This window comes from Geotrypetes seraphini, chromosome 1, assembly GCF_902459505.1.
Source record: "Geotrypetes seraphini chromosome 1, aGeoSer1.1, whole genome shotgun sequence".
Classification (NCBI taxonomy): domain Eukaryota; kingdom Metazoa; phylum Chordata; class Amphibia; order Gymnophiona; family Dermophiidae; genus Geotrypetes; species Geotrypetes seraphini.
The window spans coordinates 344,320,870-344,338,171 of NC_047084.1; the positions used below are offsets into that span (position 1 = coordinate 344,320,870).

A 17,302-nucleotide genomic window follows, 5' to 3' on the forward strand; every position below is an offset into this window, starting at 1 on the left:
CAGAATCCATGCAAGATCTACACCCTAAATGGCGAGATCCTGACAAGAACTGTAGCAGAAAGAGACTTGGGAGTGATTGTCAGAGAAGACATGAAGTCGGCAAACCAAGTGGAGCAAGCTTCATCCAAAGCAAGGCAAATCATAGGTTGCATACGCAGGAGTTTCATCAGCCGTAAACCTGAAGTCATTATGCCACTATATAGATCCATGGTGAGACCGCACCTGGAGTACTGTGTGCAATTCTGGAGGCCGCATTACCGCAAGGATGTGCTGAGACTGGAGTCGGTCCAGAGAATGGCCACCAGGATGGTCTCGGGACTCAGGGAGCTCCCGTACGAGGAGCGGTTGGGGAATTTGCAGCTCTACTCACTCGAGGAGCGTCGAGAGAGGGGAGACATGATCGAGACATTCAAATATCTCACGGGCCGCATCAAGGTGGAAGAAGACATCTTCTTCTTCAAGGGTCCCGCGGCAACAAGGGGGCATTCGTGGAAAATCAGGGGCGGGAAACTGCACAGTGACACTAGGAAGTTCTTCTTCACTGAAAGGGTGGTTGATCGCTGGAATAGTCTTCCACTTCGGGTTATTGAGGCCACCAGTGTGGCGGATTTTAAGGCCAGATGGGATAGACATGTGGGATCTATCCGCAAAGATAGATAGTGAGGATCACTGGGGTGGGCAGACTTGATGGGCCTTGGCCCTTATCTGCCGTCTATTTCTATGTTTCTATGTTTCTATGTAGACGCTACTGGGCGTAAATTCGAAATCTTGAAACGTGTCTTTCTGGTTATCTCCCGTCTGCAGCTGTGGACCAGCTCCCGGCGCTTCGCGAGTGAACACTTAACAGAAGTATTTGTTTAGTAGTTCTGCCTTCTCAGAATCTGATTCCGCAAAGTTACCGCCCAATTGCTTCAGGTGTACTATCCCATCTTTGTTTCTTTTCCTGTCACTAATATAGCTGAAGAAAGATTTATCCTCTTTCTTAATTTTCCGTGCTAGCTCTTCCTCCATTCGGAGTTTGGCTTCTCTGACTGCTGTTTTGACAGCTTTAGATCTGTCTAGATAGTCCTCTTTCGCCCCCCTCTCTGCCTAAATGTTCGTAGGTGACCAGTAGAGGTTCTCCAGACCAGTAGAGGTTAATCTTTACAAATGGGTATATATCCAATCATGACCAGCAGGTGGAGAATGAAAACCAAAACTGTGGGACAGTATATAATATACTCCCTTCTCTATTTACCTCAGTCTGCCGAATAGCCAAGCAGAACCAAGAACTGGAAAACAGAAAGAAAACAATACTCCGAACAGGAGTAACAACTAACATACCCAAGTGCTGTTGGAAAATGCAGAGGAGAAATACCCGAAGGAAAATGTCCCCACAGCTCGCCAGCTAAGCCAGCCGAGCCACAGCCGCTGTTCTTCAATTCTCCCCGGCCCTAGAAAAATACTAGAAACCGCAGCAAAAAACAAAAACTGCCCGCGAAACAGCCCCAACAACAACAACAACAGACAGGGTGGGGACCTCTACTGGTCTGGAGAAGCTAAAAGAAAGTAAATTAGCAGGTAAGAACCTAATTTCTCCTTCTTTAGCACTCTCCAGACCAGTAGAGGTTAATCTTTACAAATGGGACGTACCATAGCAGTCCCTCTTTCGGGCGGGACCCCCGAAGGGCCGATACCAGAACACGCTCACCGAACACCGCGTCCCGACGCGCCTGAACATCTACCCGATAATGTCTAACAAAGGAATGCAAGGAGAACCAAACCGCAGCCTTACAAATATCCACTGGAGGCACGAGCGACGACTCAGCCCAAGAAGCTGCTTGACCCTGAGTGGAATGAGCCTTGAGAAACTCCGGAACAGGCTTCTGTCTCAGAAGATAAGCGGAAGCAATCGTCTCCTTGATCCAGCGCGCAATAGTAGCCTTAGAAGCGCCAGCCCCCCGACGAGGACCCGCCAGAAGGACAAAGAGATGATCGGATTTCCGGATTTCCCGGGTCCACTGCACATAAGAGCGAAGGACCCGATCGACATCCAACTTGCGCAGCTGCCGTTGCTCAAAAGAGCCCTCCCGACTACCCAAGACCGGGAGGACTACCGATTGATTGGCATGAAAAGGAGAAACTACTTTCGGCAGAAAGGAAGGAACAGGCCGCAAGACAACCCGCTCCCTAGAAAACTCCAAGAAGGGAGCCCTACAAGAGAAAGCCTGTAGCTCAGAAACACACCTAGCGGAAGTAATGGCCACCAAAAAGACCGCCTTCAGAGTAAGGTCCTTCAAAGAACAGCCATCCAACGGCTTGAAAGGTGGGCGCACCAAAACAGAGAGAACCAGATTGAGATCCCAAGAGGGAACAGAGGGCCGTAGGGGAGGCCTGAGCAACTTGGCCGCCCGCAAAAAGCAAATCACATCAGGAATGGCAGACAAACGCTGACCTGTCACCAACCCTCGAAAAGCCGACAGGGCCGCAAGTTGAACCCGGAGAGAAGACCAAGCCAGGCCTCTATCCAGGCCATCCTGCAAGAACTCTAGAATGTTAGGCAGGGAAGCGCGAAAAGAGACCACTCCCCGCGCCCGGCACCACCCCTCAAACAGACGCCAAACCCGCACATAAGCCCGAGAGGTAGAAAGCCTCCGGGACCCCAAGAGTGTAGAGATCACCTTATCTGAATATCCCTTCTTACTAAGGCGACCCCTTTCAAGAGCCAAGCCGTAAGACAGAAGGGAGACGGGTCGAACATGGTAATGGGACCCTGCGTCAGAAGATCGTCCAAGAGAGGCAGAGGAAGAGAATCCGCCACCAGATGCCTCACCAGATCCGCATACCACGGACGTCAAGGCCAATCCGGAGCCACCAGAACCACCAGACCCGGATGGTGAACAATGCGAAGAAGTACTCTGCCCACTAATGGCCAAGGAGGGAACACATACAAAATCCCCTCCGTTGGCCACGGTTGGACCAGAGCATCCAGACCCTCGGCCAGACTGTCCCTGCGACGACTGAAGAAGCGGGACACTTTGGCGTTGCTATTCGTGGCCATCAGGGGCTGCCCCCAAGCCTGCACTATCAACTGAAACGCCACGGCGCCGAGACACCACTCTCCTGGATCCAGGAAGTGACGACTGAGGAAATCCGCCTGAACATTTTCTACCCCGGCTATGTGAGAGGCCGAGAGGTCCAGAAGATGGGACTCCGCCCAAACCATGAGCCGAGCCACCTCCTGCGCCACCTGAGTGCTCTTGGTGCCCCCCTGACGATTGACATAAGCCACCGCCGTGGCATTGTCCGACAGGACTCTGACCGACTTGCCCAACAAAAGGGAGCGGAAAGCTAACAGCGCCAGACGGACCGCTCTGGTCTCCAACATGTTGATCGACAAGGAGGCCTCCTCCGTGGACCAGGTGCCCTGAGCTGAGTGACCCAAACACTGAGCCCCCCAACCGAGGAGACTCGCATCCGTAAGGAGCACCGTCCACTGCGGGAGATCCAGACCCACCCCCTGAACAAGGTGAGGGGTCCGGAGCCACCAACGCAGACTGCAGCGCGCCATGCCTCGCAGGGGGACAGGAACATCCAAACCGTGCCTCTGGGGTGACCACCTCCGGAGCAGAGCATACTGAAGAGGACGCATGTGGGCCCGCGCCCACCTCACCACGTCCAGGGACGCCGCCATCGACCCCAAGACTTGGAGGAAATCTCGCGCCCGAGGACACCGGGACGCCAAAAGCAGGCGAATCTGAGATTGCAATTTGCTCACCCGGGCCTCTGGAAGGAAGACCTTCCCCAAGGAGGTGTCGAACAGAACCCCAAGGTACTCCAGACGCTGAGCCGGGACCAACCGACTCTTGGAAAGGTTGACCACCCAGCCCAGCGACCGGAGAAACTCCACCACCCGAGCCATAACCCGGGAGCTCTCCTGCAACGACTTTGCCCGAATCAACCAGTCGTCCAGGTAGGGGTGCATCAGAACGCCCTCCGACCGCAAGGCTGCCGCGACGACCACCATCACCTTGGTGAACATCCGGGGAGCCGTGGCAAGACCAAAGGGAAGCGCACAGAACTGATAGTGCCGACCCAAGATCGCAAAGCGAAGGAAGCGCTGATGAGAGGCCCGAATGGGAACATGCAAGTAGGCCTCCGTCAGATCGAGAGAAGTGAGAAACTCCCCCGGCTGAACCGCCAGAATGACCGACCGCAGAGTTTCCATGCGAAAAGAGGGAATCTTGAGAGCCCTGTTGACCCCTTTCAAATCCAGGATGGGCCGAAAGGTCCCCTCCTTCTTGGGCACCACAAAGTAAATGGAGTACCTGCCGGTGCCCCACTCCGGAGGGGGCACTGGAACAACTGCCTTGAGATCTAGCAAGCACTGAAGGGTCTGGCGAAAAGCCTGCGTCTTCCAAGGAGTCTGACATGGAGAGGCTAGGAAAAGGTCCGGCAGAGAGCGGGCGAACTCCAGGGCATAACCGTCCCGCACCACCTCCAGGACCCACTGATCGGACGTGATCTCGGCCCATTTGGGGAAAAATTCGCGCAGCCGGGCCCCCACTGGAACCAAAGGGGGCGCCGGCAAGGAGTCATTGTGCAGGACGGGAAGCGGGGGAACCGGCGGAGGGATTCCCTGCCCCCCGAATGGCCCCCCGAAAGGGCTGCATGCGCTGGAAGAACCGACCCCGGGAAAACCCTGGAGCCGGGAAAGAAGCAGCCCCACGCCCAGGGCGATACCTGCGAAACTCCCGCAAACGCCCCCGGGCAGCGCCACCCCGAGACGCAGGGCGGGCATGGTCCTCAGGCAGACGGGGCACCTTTGAGTCCGTCAGAGTCTGAATCAACTTATCCAATTCCTCCCCAAACAAAAAAGACCCCCGGAAGGGAAATTTAGTAAGCTTAGCTTTGGACGCAGCATCCGCCGACCAAGCGCGCAGCCACAAAATACGCCGCGCGGCCACGCCAAAGGCCATAGACTTAGCCGAGATCCGCACCAAGTCATAAAGAGCATCTGAAAGGAACGAGGCAGCCATCTCAATCTTCGCCACCTCCTGATCCACCAAAGACCAGTCATCAGACTCCCGATCCAGGACACGCTCAGCCCACCAAAACACGGCGCGAGCCACCAGCCCCCCACAAATAGCCGCAAGGCAGAACCGCCCTCAACAGGCACGGTATGCCGCTTAGAAATCGCCGAGACCACCGCGTCTACGACTGGCGATGCTTAAGTAGCCCGATCCCCCTCTGGGATGGGATACAAACAAGCCATGACGCGCGCCAAACGAAACGGCGCCTCCGGCGTTTTCCACTGTTCCAGTACAATATCCCGAATATCCTGATGCATGGGAAAAGAGCGGGAAACGGTACGGATCCCCCGAAGCAGAGGGTCCCCCACATGCGGAGTCTCCGGCGGCACATCCTCAAAACGCAACACCGAAAAAACCTGTTGAATCAGGTCCGGCAGCTCATCTCTCTGAAAAAGGCGCACCACGGACGCCTCTTCGCCGGAGGACGGGAAACCCGACAACCCGCCGCCAGCAGCCGTCCCCTCGAGAGGGTCCTGGAAATCCTCAAAAGGGTCCAGGTCCTCATCCAGACCGACACGCTCCTCAGACCATAAATCCTCGTCCCACGACACCCGCGGACGCTTGGACAAGGGAGGAGGAGGAGGGGACGCCACAACAGACGAGAGAGGCAAAGCCGCAGGGAGCGCGGAGGAAACCCCACTCCCCGAAACCCCCTGAGCGCATCCGGGACCCCCAGCCGCCTGAAAATAGGCTCTGCACAAAGAAAAAAAGAAATCAGGGGAAAAACCCCCCCGAGGGTCCCAAGGAACTCCCTGCCACAGCAGGGGACCCAGCAGAAACCTGCCCCTGTTTTTCCAATACAGGGGGAAGGTCACCTGAGGTGGAAGACAAAATGGAGGGGCCAGACTGTGAAGATGGCGACTTTCCCGCCAAAACTGCTCCCTCCCTAGCCTGTAGCAGCTGAGAAGCCTGAACAGTCCCAGCCGCTAAAACAGGCAAGTCGGCATCAGCTGTCAAAACATCAGCTGAGAGGGAATCCCCAACAACCCGACCGTCGGCGGCTCGGGGAATCCCTCCGTGGGCGGTTGGGGAAGACCGGGCTTCCCCACTGCTCCCAGCCGACTCGCGAGGCACCATCGGCGGGGAGCTCTGGGCGCCTGCAGCCGCTGCCGACGGAGCTCCTCCACCGCACCGGCCTGAACACCGCTTGCACAGGCCGGCCGCGAGTGCCTCGCGCCTGGAGCACAATGAGCACTTTTTCCCTTTAGAAGTGCTCATTGCTCCATACGCGACCTAGCTTTAAAAAAAGTGCCGGTTAGATGAAAAAATACAGTAAAATACAGTTTTCTTAAAGGGAAACAACCCTCCAGACCAGCACTACCTCAGGATTTGTTTTTTTTTTTTTTTAACATAACAGACTCCACAGGCTCTCGAAGCAATATGCCTTGCTTGATTTAGGGGGCAAGGCTTACTGCTGAGGCTCCTCTAGAAAAATGTGGAGAGGTGGAGGAAGTGAGGGGAGGGACCCCGCTCGAGACCCGCCGGGTTTGACACCCCCGAGGTCGGACGGACCCCAAACAGGGCCCACCCAAGCTCCATCCGGCCAAAAACAGGGACTATAAACCCCCTAAACAAATTCCAACAGCCCTACCAAGGGAGATGGGTACAGATCACATCAACACCTGCTGGAGACTGAAAGAAGACTGAGGTAAATAGAGAAGGGAGTATATTATATACTGTCCCACAGTTTTGGTTTTCAGTCTCCACCTACTGGTCATGATTGGATATATACCCATTTGTAAAGATTAACCTCTACTGGTCTGGAGAGTGCTAAAGAAATACGTCTTTTTTCTGTTTAACTAGGTCTGAAATTTCTTTACTGAACCATTGGGGCCTTTTGTTTCTCCTGCGTTTACTTACTGTCTTTATGTATCGGTCTGTTGCTTCGTGTAGGATGGACTTCAGAGACGACCACATATCCTCCACATTGTCAGATATTGCTTGTTTATGTAGCTCCTGATGGACAAAATCTCCCATGCGGTTGAAGTCTGTGCCTCTAAAGTTGAGAACCCTTGTTGTTGTGTTTGTCTTAGGGAAACCTTTCTTGAGGTTGAGCCATACCATATTATGGTCGCTGGAGGCCAGTGTGTCTCCTACTGAGACTTCCGTGACGCTATCTCCGTTGGTGAGAACTAGGTCTAGTAACGCCTGGTCCCTGGTGGCTCCAATACCAATTGCTTGAGACGTGCACCCTTTATGGAGGTTAATATTCTTTTGCTGCTACCCGTAGTCACGGAGAGTGTGTTCCAATCTGCATCTGGCATGTTGAAGTCTCCTAGCATTACTGTGTCCCCGCGCAGTGTGATGTTCTCTATGTCCTCGATTAATTCCATGTCTTTGTCCTCCTGTTGCCTGGGAGGTCTATATATCACCCCAAGGTATAGGCTTTTTCATTCCCTCTGGCCAGGTTCACCCAGAGGGATTCCCCGGTGTATCTAACATCTGTGATTCTGATGGTTTTGATGCTTTCCTTAGTGTATAGCGCTACTCCTCTTCCCAATTTACCTTCTCGGTCGCAACGAAGTAGGTTGTACCCTGGTATAACCATATCCCACCCATGCGATTCTGTGAACCAAGTTTCGGATATCGCTATCACGTCAAGATCGGCGTTTGTTATCTCAGTCTCTAATGCTAGAATTATATAGAAGGTAAGGTTAACTTTTTTGCGGATAATACCAAGATTTGTAATACTCTGGAGGGAGTGGAAAACATGAAAAAGGATCTGCAAAAGTTAGAAGAATGGTCTAATGCAGTGTTTTTCAACCGCTGTTCCGCGGCACACTAGTGTACCGCGAGATGTTGCCTGGTGTGCCGCAGGGCCACCATCAGGGCAGTACTACCAGTCCTGCATTCAGGGGCCCGGAGCTGACAGGGGGCCCGAGGCAGGGGCGCCAGTAGCTCGCCAAGGCAAAGTGAGTCGATCACCCAGGACTCACTTTGTCTTGGCGATCTAATCTATCGAGCCGATAAGTCTTCTTCTCCCCGACGTCAATTCTGCAGTCGGAGAGGAAGTTCGGGCCAGCCAATCGCTGCCTGGCTGGGCGGAACTTCCTCTCCGATTGCAGAATTGACGTCAGGGAGAGCATGCGTCGGCGTCGGCTTTGGGGCCTGTTATCCATTGGTGGGTCCTGTTCTCCGATGGCAGCGGCAGTGGCAGTGGCTTGGGGAACCGCAGGGAGAAAGAAAGAAAGGGGGCAGGCAGGGAAACAGAAGGAAAGAAGAGAAACAGAAAAAAAGAAAGAAAGGTCAGGGAGAGAGGAAGAAAAAGTTGGGGGAGGGAATGAGGTGTAGAGGAGAGAAAGCATACAGGCTGGTAGAAGGGAAGAAAGATTAGATGCACAGTCAGAAGAAGAAAGTGCAACCAGAAATCACCAGACAAGGTAGGAAAAATGATTTTATTTTAAGTTTAGCAAAGTGGAGGCAGTATTACCATAGTTTTCAAAGGAATTTGCCCAAATAACTTCACTTACTATGCACAGTTCTGAATTTATATCTGCTGTCTATATTTTACAATAGGGTCACCTTTTACTAAACCGCAATAGTGGTTTTTAGCGCAGGGAGCCTATGAGCGTCAAGAGCAGCGCTGGGCATTCAGCGCAGCTCCCTGCGCTAAAAACTGCTATTGTGGTTTAATAAAAAGGATGGAGGGTATATTTGTCTATTTTTGTATGCTATAAAAACCAAATACAGAGAGAGACTGAGAGCTGTTGACGAAGAGCTACGTGTGTGTCTTTCTTCGATTCCAGCCAGAAAGCAATGTTACTTACCGTAACAGTTGTTATCCAGGGACAGCCGGCAGCTATTCTCACTAGTGGGTGATGTCATCCGACAGAGCCCCGACACGGACATCTTGAAAGCATGTCTTGCTTGAAGAAACTTAGAAGTTTCGAGATGCCCGCACCGCGCATGCGCCAGTGCCTTCCCGCCCGATGTACCGGGCGTGTCTCCTCAGTTCAGGTAGCTAGCCTGAGAAGCCAACCCAGGGGAGGTGGGTGGGACGTGAGAATAGCTGCCTGCTGTCCCTGGATAACAACTGTTACGGTAAGTAACATTGCTTTATCCCAGGACAAGCAGGCAGGTATTCTCACTAGTGGGTGACCTCCAAGCTAACCCCAATGGGATGGTGGGAGAGTTGGCAATTTCAAGAGAATAAATTTTGTAACACTGTTTGGCCAAACTGTCCATCCCGTCTGGAAAAAGTGTCCAGACAATAATGAGAGGTGAATGTATGAACCGAGGACCAAGTGGCAGCCTTACAAATCTCCTCAATCGGTGTCGATCTGAGGAAGGCTACAGAGGCTGCCATTGCTCTGACCTTATGGGCTGTGACCTTACAGGGAAGGGATAATCCAGCCTGGGCATAGCAGGAAGAGATACAAGCCGCCATCCAGTTAGAGATGGTGCGCTTCGATACAGGTCGTCCCAACTTGTTTGGATCAAAGGAGACGAAAAGTTGAGGAGCAGTTCTGTGAGGCTTTGTGCGATCCAAGTAGAAAGCTAAAGCACGTTTACAGTCCAGAGTGTGCAAAGCAGCTTCCCCAGGATGAGAATGAGGCTTTGGAAAGAACACTGGAAGCACGATGGATTGGTTGATGTGAAATTCAGAGACCACTTTAGGCAGGAATTTCGGATGAGTACGAAGAACCACCTTGTCATGATGGAATACAGTGAACGGTGGATCCGCCACTAGGGCCTGAAGCTCACTGACCCGGCGAGCAGACGTCAGGGCCACCAGAAAAACCACCTTCCAGGTGAGATACTTAAGTGGAGCCTTGTTGAGAGGTTCAAACGGAGGCTTCATGAGATGAGACAGGACAACATTGAGATCCCAAACCACAGGAGGAGGTTTGATAGGAGGGTTGACATGAAAAAGACCTTTCATAAATCTGGAAACCACAGGATGAGCAGACAAAGGTTTCCCCTGTAGAGGCTGATGGAAAGCCGCAATAGCACTCAGGTGGACTCGTATGGAGGTAGACTTGAGACCAGACTGAGATAGGTGTAGAAGGTAGTCCAATACCGAAGAAAGGGAAGCTCGCTGAGGTTCCATGGCATTGGAAATACACCAGGAGGAGAATCTAGTCCATTTTTGGGAGTAGCATTGTCGAGTAGCAGGCTTCCTGGAAGCCTCCAAGACCTCCCTCACTGCTTGAGAAAACTGGTGAGGAGTTATGTTGAAAGGAACCAAGCTGTCAGGTGGAGGGACTGCAGATTGGGATGAAGTAGTGAACCTTGATGTTGAGTGAGTAGTGAAGGAAACACTGGAAGAAGTATGGGCTCCCTGCTGCTGAGTTGAAGTAGAAGGGAGAACCAAGGTTGTCTGGGCCACCGAGGAGCAATTAGAATCATGGTGGCATGGTCTGATCTCAACTTGACCAGAGTCTTCTGAATGAGAGGAAAAGGAGGAAACGCATATAGGAAGCGATTCCCCCAACCCAGCAGAAAAGCGTCCGCCTCGAGGCGGAGAGGAGTGTAGATCCTGGAGCAAAACTGAGGCAGCTTGAAGTTGTGGGGGGCTGCAAAGAGGTCTATCTGAGGCATCCCCCACTGTGCAAATATCTGATGAAGGGGTTTGGAATTGAGCGTCCATTCGTGAGGTTGGAGAAGACGACTCAATTTGTCTGCCAAGACATTGTCCTTCCCCTGAATGTAGACAGCCCTGAGGAAGGTGTTGTGGCGGACCGCCCAATCCCAGACTCGAAGAGCTTCCTGGCAGAGGGAGGCCGAGCCCGTGCCCCCTTGCTTGTTTACATAATACATGGCGACCTGATTGTCGGTGCGAATTAGGATCACCATGTCGTGAAGCAGATGTTGAAAAGCCTGAAGAGCATTGAAGATGGCTCTGAGCTCCAGAAGATTGATTTGATGGAGTCGTTCCGCACTGGTCCAGAACCCCTGAGTGCGAAGACCATCCAGATGAGCTCCCCATGCATAGTTCGATGAATCGGTCGTGAGAACTTTCTGGTGGGGAGGAGAGTGAAACAGCAAACCTCTGGATAGATTCGAAGAGGTCATCCACCAGAGAAGAGACTGCCGTAGAGCAGGAGTGACCACAATGTGGCGGGACAATGGGTCGGACACCTGAGTCCACTGAGATGCCAAGGTCCATTGAGGAATTCTGAGATGTAGTCTGGCAAAAGGCGTCACATGAACTGTGGATGCCATGTGACCCAAGAGGACCATCATGTGTCTCGCTGAGATGGACGGGCAAGAAGACACCGACTGGCAGAGTAGAAGAAGAGCATCCATGCGCTGAGGAGGAAGGAACGCTCGAAGTTGGATGGTATCCAGGACCGCCCCGATGAAGGGAAGACTCTGGGTGGGCTGAAGATGTGACTTGGGAAAGTTGATCTCGAAGCCCAAGTGCTGCAGAAAACAAATCGTAGTCAAGGTCGCCGAAATGACCTCTGGGGCCGACGGGGCCTTGATGAGCCAGTCGTCGAGGTATGGAAACACCTGGAGACCCATGTTCCGGAGTGCAGCGGCCACCACCACCAGACACTTCGTGAAGACTCTGGGCGAAGAGGAAAGGCCAAATGGAAGCACTCGATACTGCAGATGTAGATGTCCCACCCGAAATCTGAGGAACTTGCGGGAGGCCGGATGAATCGGGATGTGAGTGTAGGCCTCCTTGAGGTCCAGAGAGCATAACCAATCGTTCTGCTCGAGGAGGGGATAGAGAGAGGCAAGGGTCAGCATACGGAACCGCTCCCTGACCAAAAACTTGTTGAGGACTCGAAGGTCCAAAATGGGCCGCAGATCGCCCGTCTTCTTCGGAACCAGGAAATACCGGGAGTAAAACCCTTGGTTTTGCTGATCTAACGGGACCGGCTCGACGGCCCGAAGCCGAAGCAAAGCCTGAGCCTCCTGGAGAAGAAGAGCGGTCTGCGTTAAGTTGGAAGGATACTCTCTTGGAGGGTGGTCCGGGGGGACCCGTTGGAAATGAAGAGAGTATCCCTCTCTTACGATGGTAAGGACCCAAAGGTCCGTGGTGATTGACTCCCATCGATGACAAAAATGATGGAGACGACCCCCTATGGGAAAAACAGGGGAAGACAGAACGTTGGTTATGCTCCCTGGAAGAGAGTCAAAAAGGCTGAGTAGCCTTGGGTGCAGCCGGCATCTGTGGCTTCTGCTGAGTCTTCTGCGGAGGCTGTCTCTTCGCAGGCTGTCTCGCAGGAGGAGTCTGCCTCGGTTGATAACGCCGCTGGTAAATTTGAGGCGGTCTAGAGGGACGAGACTGCTGAGGCTTCGGTTTAGGACGCAGAATAGACTGAAAAGACTTTTCATGGTCCGACAGCTTTTTAGTAACAGTTTCTATAGACTCATCAAATAGATCCGCTCCTGCACAAGGAACATTTGCAAGTCTGTCTTGGAGGTTCGGATCCATATCGATGGTGCGAAGCCACGCCAGGCGACGCATGGCGACCGAACATGCCGCAGCACATGCCGAGAGCTCGAAGGCATCGTAAGAGGATTGCATCAGCTGCAGCCGCAACTGGGACAGGGTCGCCACCACCTCTTCAAACTGGAAACGAGCCTGAGCATCGATGAAAGGGATGAACTTGCGGAGCACCGGCAAGAAGAAATCCAAATATGAAGAGAAGAAAAAATTGTAATTGAGCACTCGAGTCGCCATCATCGAGTTTTGATAGATACGTCTACCAAACTTGTCCATCGTTCTCCCCTCCCTGCCCGGAGGCACGGAAGCATAGACTTGGGAGGGATGAGAACGCTTGAGAGAAGACTCGACCAGAAGGGACTGATGAGAAAGTTGGGCTCCCTCAAACCCCTTGTGGTGAACGATGCAGTATCGAGCATCCAGTTTACTGGGAACTGCAGGCAAGGAATACGGTGTCTCAAAACAGCGCATGAAAGTCTGGTCCAGCAGCTTGTGCAGAGGAAGCCGAAGTGTCTCCGCTGGAGGGTGAGGTAAATGCATGGTGTCCAAATACTCTTTAGAATATTTGGACCCAGTGTCTAAAGTCACATCCAAGTCATCCGCCATCTGTCTGAGAAAGGATGAGAAAGACAGCTGGTCTGCCAAGGCCGGCCGACGGGACGGACTAGAAGACGTGGAAGCCTCCGGGTCCAGGGAGAGCTGAGATCGGTATGGAGAATAGGAGGTAGATGGTTCCTCATACTCTGGCCCCTCCGGCTGGGACACATCCGACGAGGAGTACCCCAAACGCTGGATCTTCTTCTGCGGAGACACCTCCGAATGACGTGAGGAGTGCCTAGAAGAGTGCCGAGATCGATGCCCCTCCCGGTGACGGGACGGAGAACGAGATCTTCTATGCATCGATTGATCCTTCGAAGCCTCAAAGGAATGGATAGGGCTCGATGCAGTGGATCGCAGAGGTGGCAGAGATGCGGATTCACGCAGCGCCACCCATGTCTGGTATGGAGTGCGGAAGAACTCCTCCTGCGATGCCGTATGCCCAGGACTACGATTATCAGGAGCCGCCCTAGCACCCTGTTGTCGCGGGGGTGTGATGGGCTCCAAAGGTGGCATCTCCGGAAGGGAAGCCCTCCTGGAGGATTCCGCCGCCCTCCGCCGATCCCCCTCGTCGAGCAGAGAGATCGAACGACGAGGAGGAGGGGGAGGGGGCGGACCGCCCTCCGAAATCGGGGTCGGAATCTCACCTTGAATGTTGGCGATAAGCCGGGGTCCCATAGTGCGCATAAGCTCGACAAACTGAGCTTCTAGCAGGGACCGAAGCGAAGCCGATATGGAGGGATCCGCACCGAAAGGGGGTCCTCCTGCACGGTCTTCGCGTTCCTTCGTGGCCACGTGCTTCTGCTTGCTAGCTTTAGGCACTTTGATGACCACGGGAGGGACAGTGGAAGGCGGTACCTGAACCGAGGAGACGGAGGCAGGCGCCGATGCTGAACTCGAAGCTGAAGCCGGAGCAAACGATGCGGGCTTCACGATGCTCGATGCAGGAGTCGCAGATGTGGGTTTCGAATGGATCGGCGAAACCTCAACAGCCGCAGCAGCAGAGATGTCCTTGGCAGTCTCCATCTTGAACATCGACTCCCAGAGCAAGCAGCGCCGCTTAAACGAGCGCGCAGTGAGCGTGGAACAAGGCCGGAACGATTTCGGAACGTGTTCCGGACCCAAACACTGAAGGCAGCGTCGGTGTGGGTCCGTCAGCGAAATCGCACGCTGGCACTTGCTGCACTTTTTAAAACCGGTGATTGGTCGGGACATAGGCCGGAAAATTGACGCTGCAAGGTCGAAGCTGCTAGGCCGCAGCCACGAGGCCGGCCCGGCCGAACCGCCGGAAGAAATAATTTTAAGTTTTTTTTTTTTTTTTTTTAGAAAATAAAGTAAAATAGAAATAAAGTCAAAGAAAGAAATACAAACGCAGGTTAAGAAGGCAAAAAAACTGAAATTCAGTCAGCGCAGAATGAAGTACAAACTTCTCAGCTCCGCGGAAAGAAAAGAACTGAGGAGACACGCCTGGTACATCGGGCGGGAAGGCACTGGCGCATGCGCAGTGCGGGCATCTCGAAACTTCTAAGTTTCTTCAAGCAAGACATGCTTTCAAGATGTCCGTGTCGGGGCTCTGTCGGATGACATCACCCACTAGTGAGAATACCTGCCTGCTTGTCCTGGGATAATATCAGCTTTGTGTTCAGCCAAACAGGCCCAGGTTTCGCACTGAATAAAGTATTTTATAATTTTTCACTATTCTGTTTACTTAATATTTCATAATAAAGTAATTATAAAATACTTTCTTTGTGTTTATTTGATTCCTATTCAAGAGAATTACTTTATATATAGTCAATATAGGCACAGAGTTAAATTTTTTAACATTTTCTAATGGTGGTGTGCCTCGTGATTTTTTTCATGAAACAAGTGTGCCTTTGCCCAAAAAAGGTTGAAAAACACTGGTCTAATGTCTCGCAACTAAAATACAATGTGAAGTAATTTGGGGGTAGAAATCTGAGGGAACTGTATATGCTAGGAGGTGAGAGAGGCTGATAAACACTGATGGAGAGTGGGGCCTTGGAGTGATTGTGTTTGAGGATCTAAAGGCAGCTGTATATTGACTGGATAAATTCTGTTTTTTTGTATATTTTTACTTATTTTATGAATGTCGCTATTTGTAAGCTACCTAGTAATAGGCGGTTGAGAAATTTGTTAAATTAATTAAATAAATAAATAAATAAATAAACAAACAGTGTGATAAGGCGGTAGCTGTAGCCAAAAGGATGCTAGGCTGTATAGAAAGGAATAACCAACAGAAGGGAGGTGTTGATCATAAGAACATAAGCATTGCCTCTGCCGGGTCAGACCAGGGGTCCATCGCGCCCGGCAGTCCGCTCCCGCGGCGGCCCTCCAGGTCCATGACCTGAAAATGTTCCCTACCTAACCTAAAAAGTCCATACCCTATTTGCTCAGTGTCCTGTGAAGTAAACCTCTATCTGTACCCCGTTATTCCCTTCGCTTCCAGGAAGTCATCCAGTCCCTTTTTGAACCCCAGAATTGTACTCTGGCTTATCACCTCTCCGGGAAGCGCGTTCCAGGTGTCTACCACTCGTTGAGTGAAGAAGAACTTTCTTGCATTCGTTTTGAATCTGTCTCCTCTCAGTTTTTCTGAGTGACCTCTTGTTTTAGTTGCCCCTGCTAGTCTATAGATGCCCCTCTATAGGTCACTGGTGAGGCCGTACTTGGAGTATTGTGTTCAGTTTTGGAGGCCATACCTGGTGAAGGATATAAAAAGACTTGAAGTGGTTCAGAGGAAGGCTACGAAAATGGTAAGGGGTTTGAACCAAAAGTAGTATGAGAAGAGATTGAAGACCTAAATATGTATACTCTGGAGGAGAGGAGGGACAGGGGAGATATGATATAGATGTTTAAATACTTGAAAGGTATTAATATAGAACCAAATCTTTTCCAGAGAAGAGAAAATGGTGAAACTAGAGGGCATAATTTGAGGTTGTGGGGAGGAAGGCTCAGGAGCAATGTTAAGAAATTATTTTTCACAGAAAGTGTAGTAGATGCCTGGAATGCCCTCCCGAGGGAAGTGGTGGAGAGGAAAACGGTGATGGAATTCAAAAAAACGTGGGATAAACAGAGGATCTCTAATTGGAAAACAAAGAATGTAAATTAAAGAGGTTCTTGTGACCTGGGTTGGCTATTGGAAACAGGATACTGGGATTGATGACTTTCGGACTATTAGTATGGCAACTCTTATATTCTTATGTCAGCTGATTCATCATTCTCATTGAACAGAGAAATTTGTGATTCAATGTATGTGGTTGTTCTATGGCATCTAGCTTATCTTTGTCCAGTTTTGTAGTTTGAAATCAATTTATTACATAGCTAAACTCTTGCTAATGAAGGATTAAAAAGCCTGGGATGTTCTCCATTATTGATGTCAAGATAGCTGGCCTAATAAGGCAACTGTCTACCGTTTCATGATGTAACAAGAAAACATCCCGAGTTTGCACTTTTCTATTTTTGTGAAGTAATGTGGTCAAACAGTAAGGCAGATGGAAAATAGCTATGAGCTGGAAATCAAAGCTGCCACAAAGGCAAGTTTTTTCAGTTTTACAAATTAAAAATAGGGGCATACAATAATGCTTTTCATCATTATCAAAACAATGTAATAACAAAGGTCATAATAGAGAATCAGAATATAGCGATAGATGAGGCCATTTTACTATTTAGGACAATATCAGAATTCATCTGATCTCAGAGTTTTCCTTCACATTTCATATCTAGCCTTTTGAAGTACCATCTTCTGACCTCTTGTTTTAAAACTTCCTTCAGGATCAAGTACTTTTCTGTGCCAATACTCACCCATTGAATGGTATCCTGGCTTGAGTCTGAATACTAGATGTTCCAGTGAAGCCAGCGCTGCTTGCAATAGGCACATATGTTGATTGTGGCAGCTAACAAAATACAAAGAAAAACAAATCACAGTGCACTTTTTAACTATGAGAATTTAGTGCATGAAAAGAATGTCTTGTAAATTGTGGCCCTGCTATACCTCTAAAAAATGTTAAATTCTATTCAAAGATAAGAGGTAAAAATATGAAAATAAGTTGACTAGTAGATGGGATCATTCTTCATCTCTATGCAAACACCAACCTTTTAATCACTATGCAAGATCGTACTGTAAACAAAATAAAAGCTATTTGTTAATGACTTATTACTGGATAAAATTCTCATTAACTGCAATAACACCTCATCTCCACCTCATGTTTGAAGTGTA

At 50.9% G+C, this 17,302-nt stretch overlaps 1 protein-coding gene across 6 annotated transcripts in view; it reads right to left on the reverse strand.

Annotated features, from left to right (window-relative positions):
- LIN54 (lin-54 DREAM MuvB core complex component) overlaps positions 1-17,302 on the reverse strand; it is a 227,385-nt gene that overhangs the window by 53,659 nt on the left and 156,424 nt on the right. For all 6 annotated transcript variants that reach the window (XM_033962745.1, XM_033962726.1, XM_033962735.1 and 3 more), the window contains one exon: positions 16,888-16,979. In XM_033962745.1, coding sequence (XP_033818636.1) covers positions 16,888-16,979 — 92 coding nt within the window. The remainder of the gene's footprint in view (positions 1-16,887; positions 16,980-17,302) is intronic.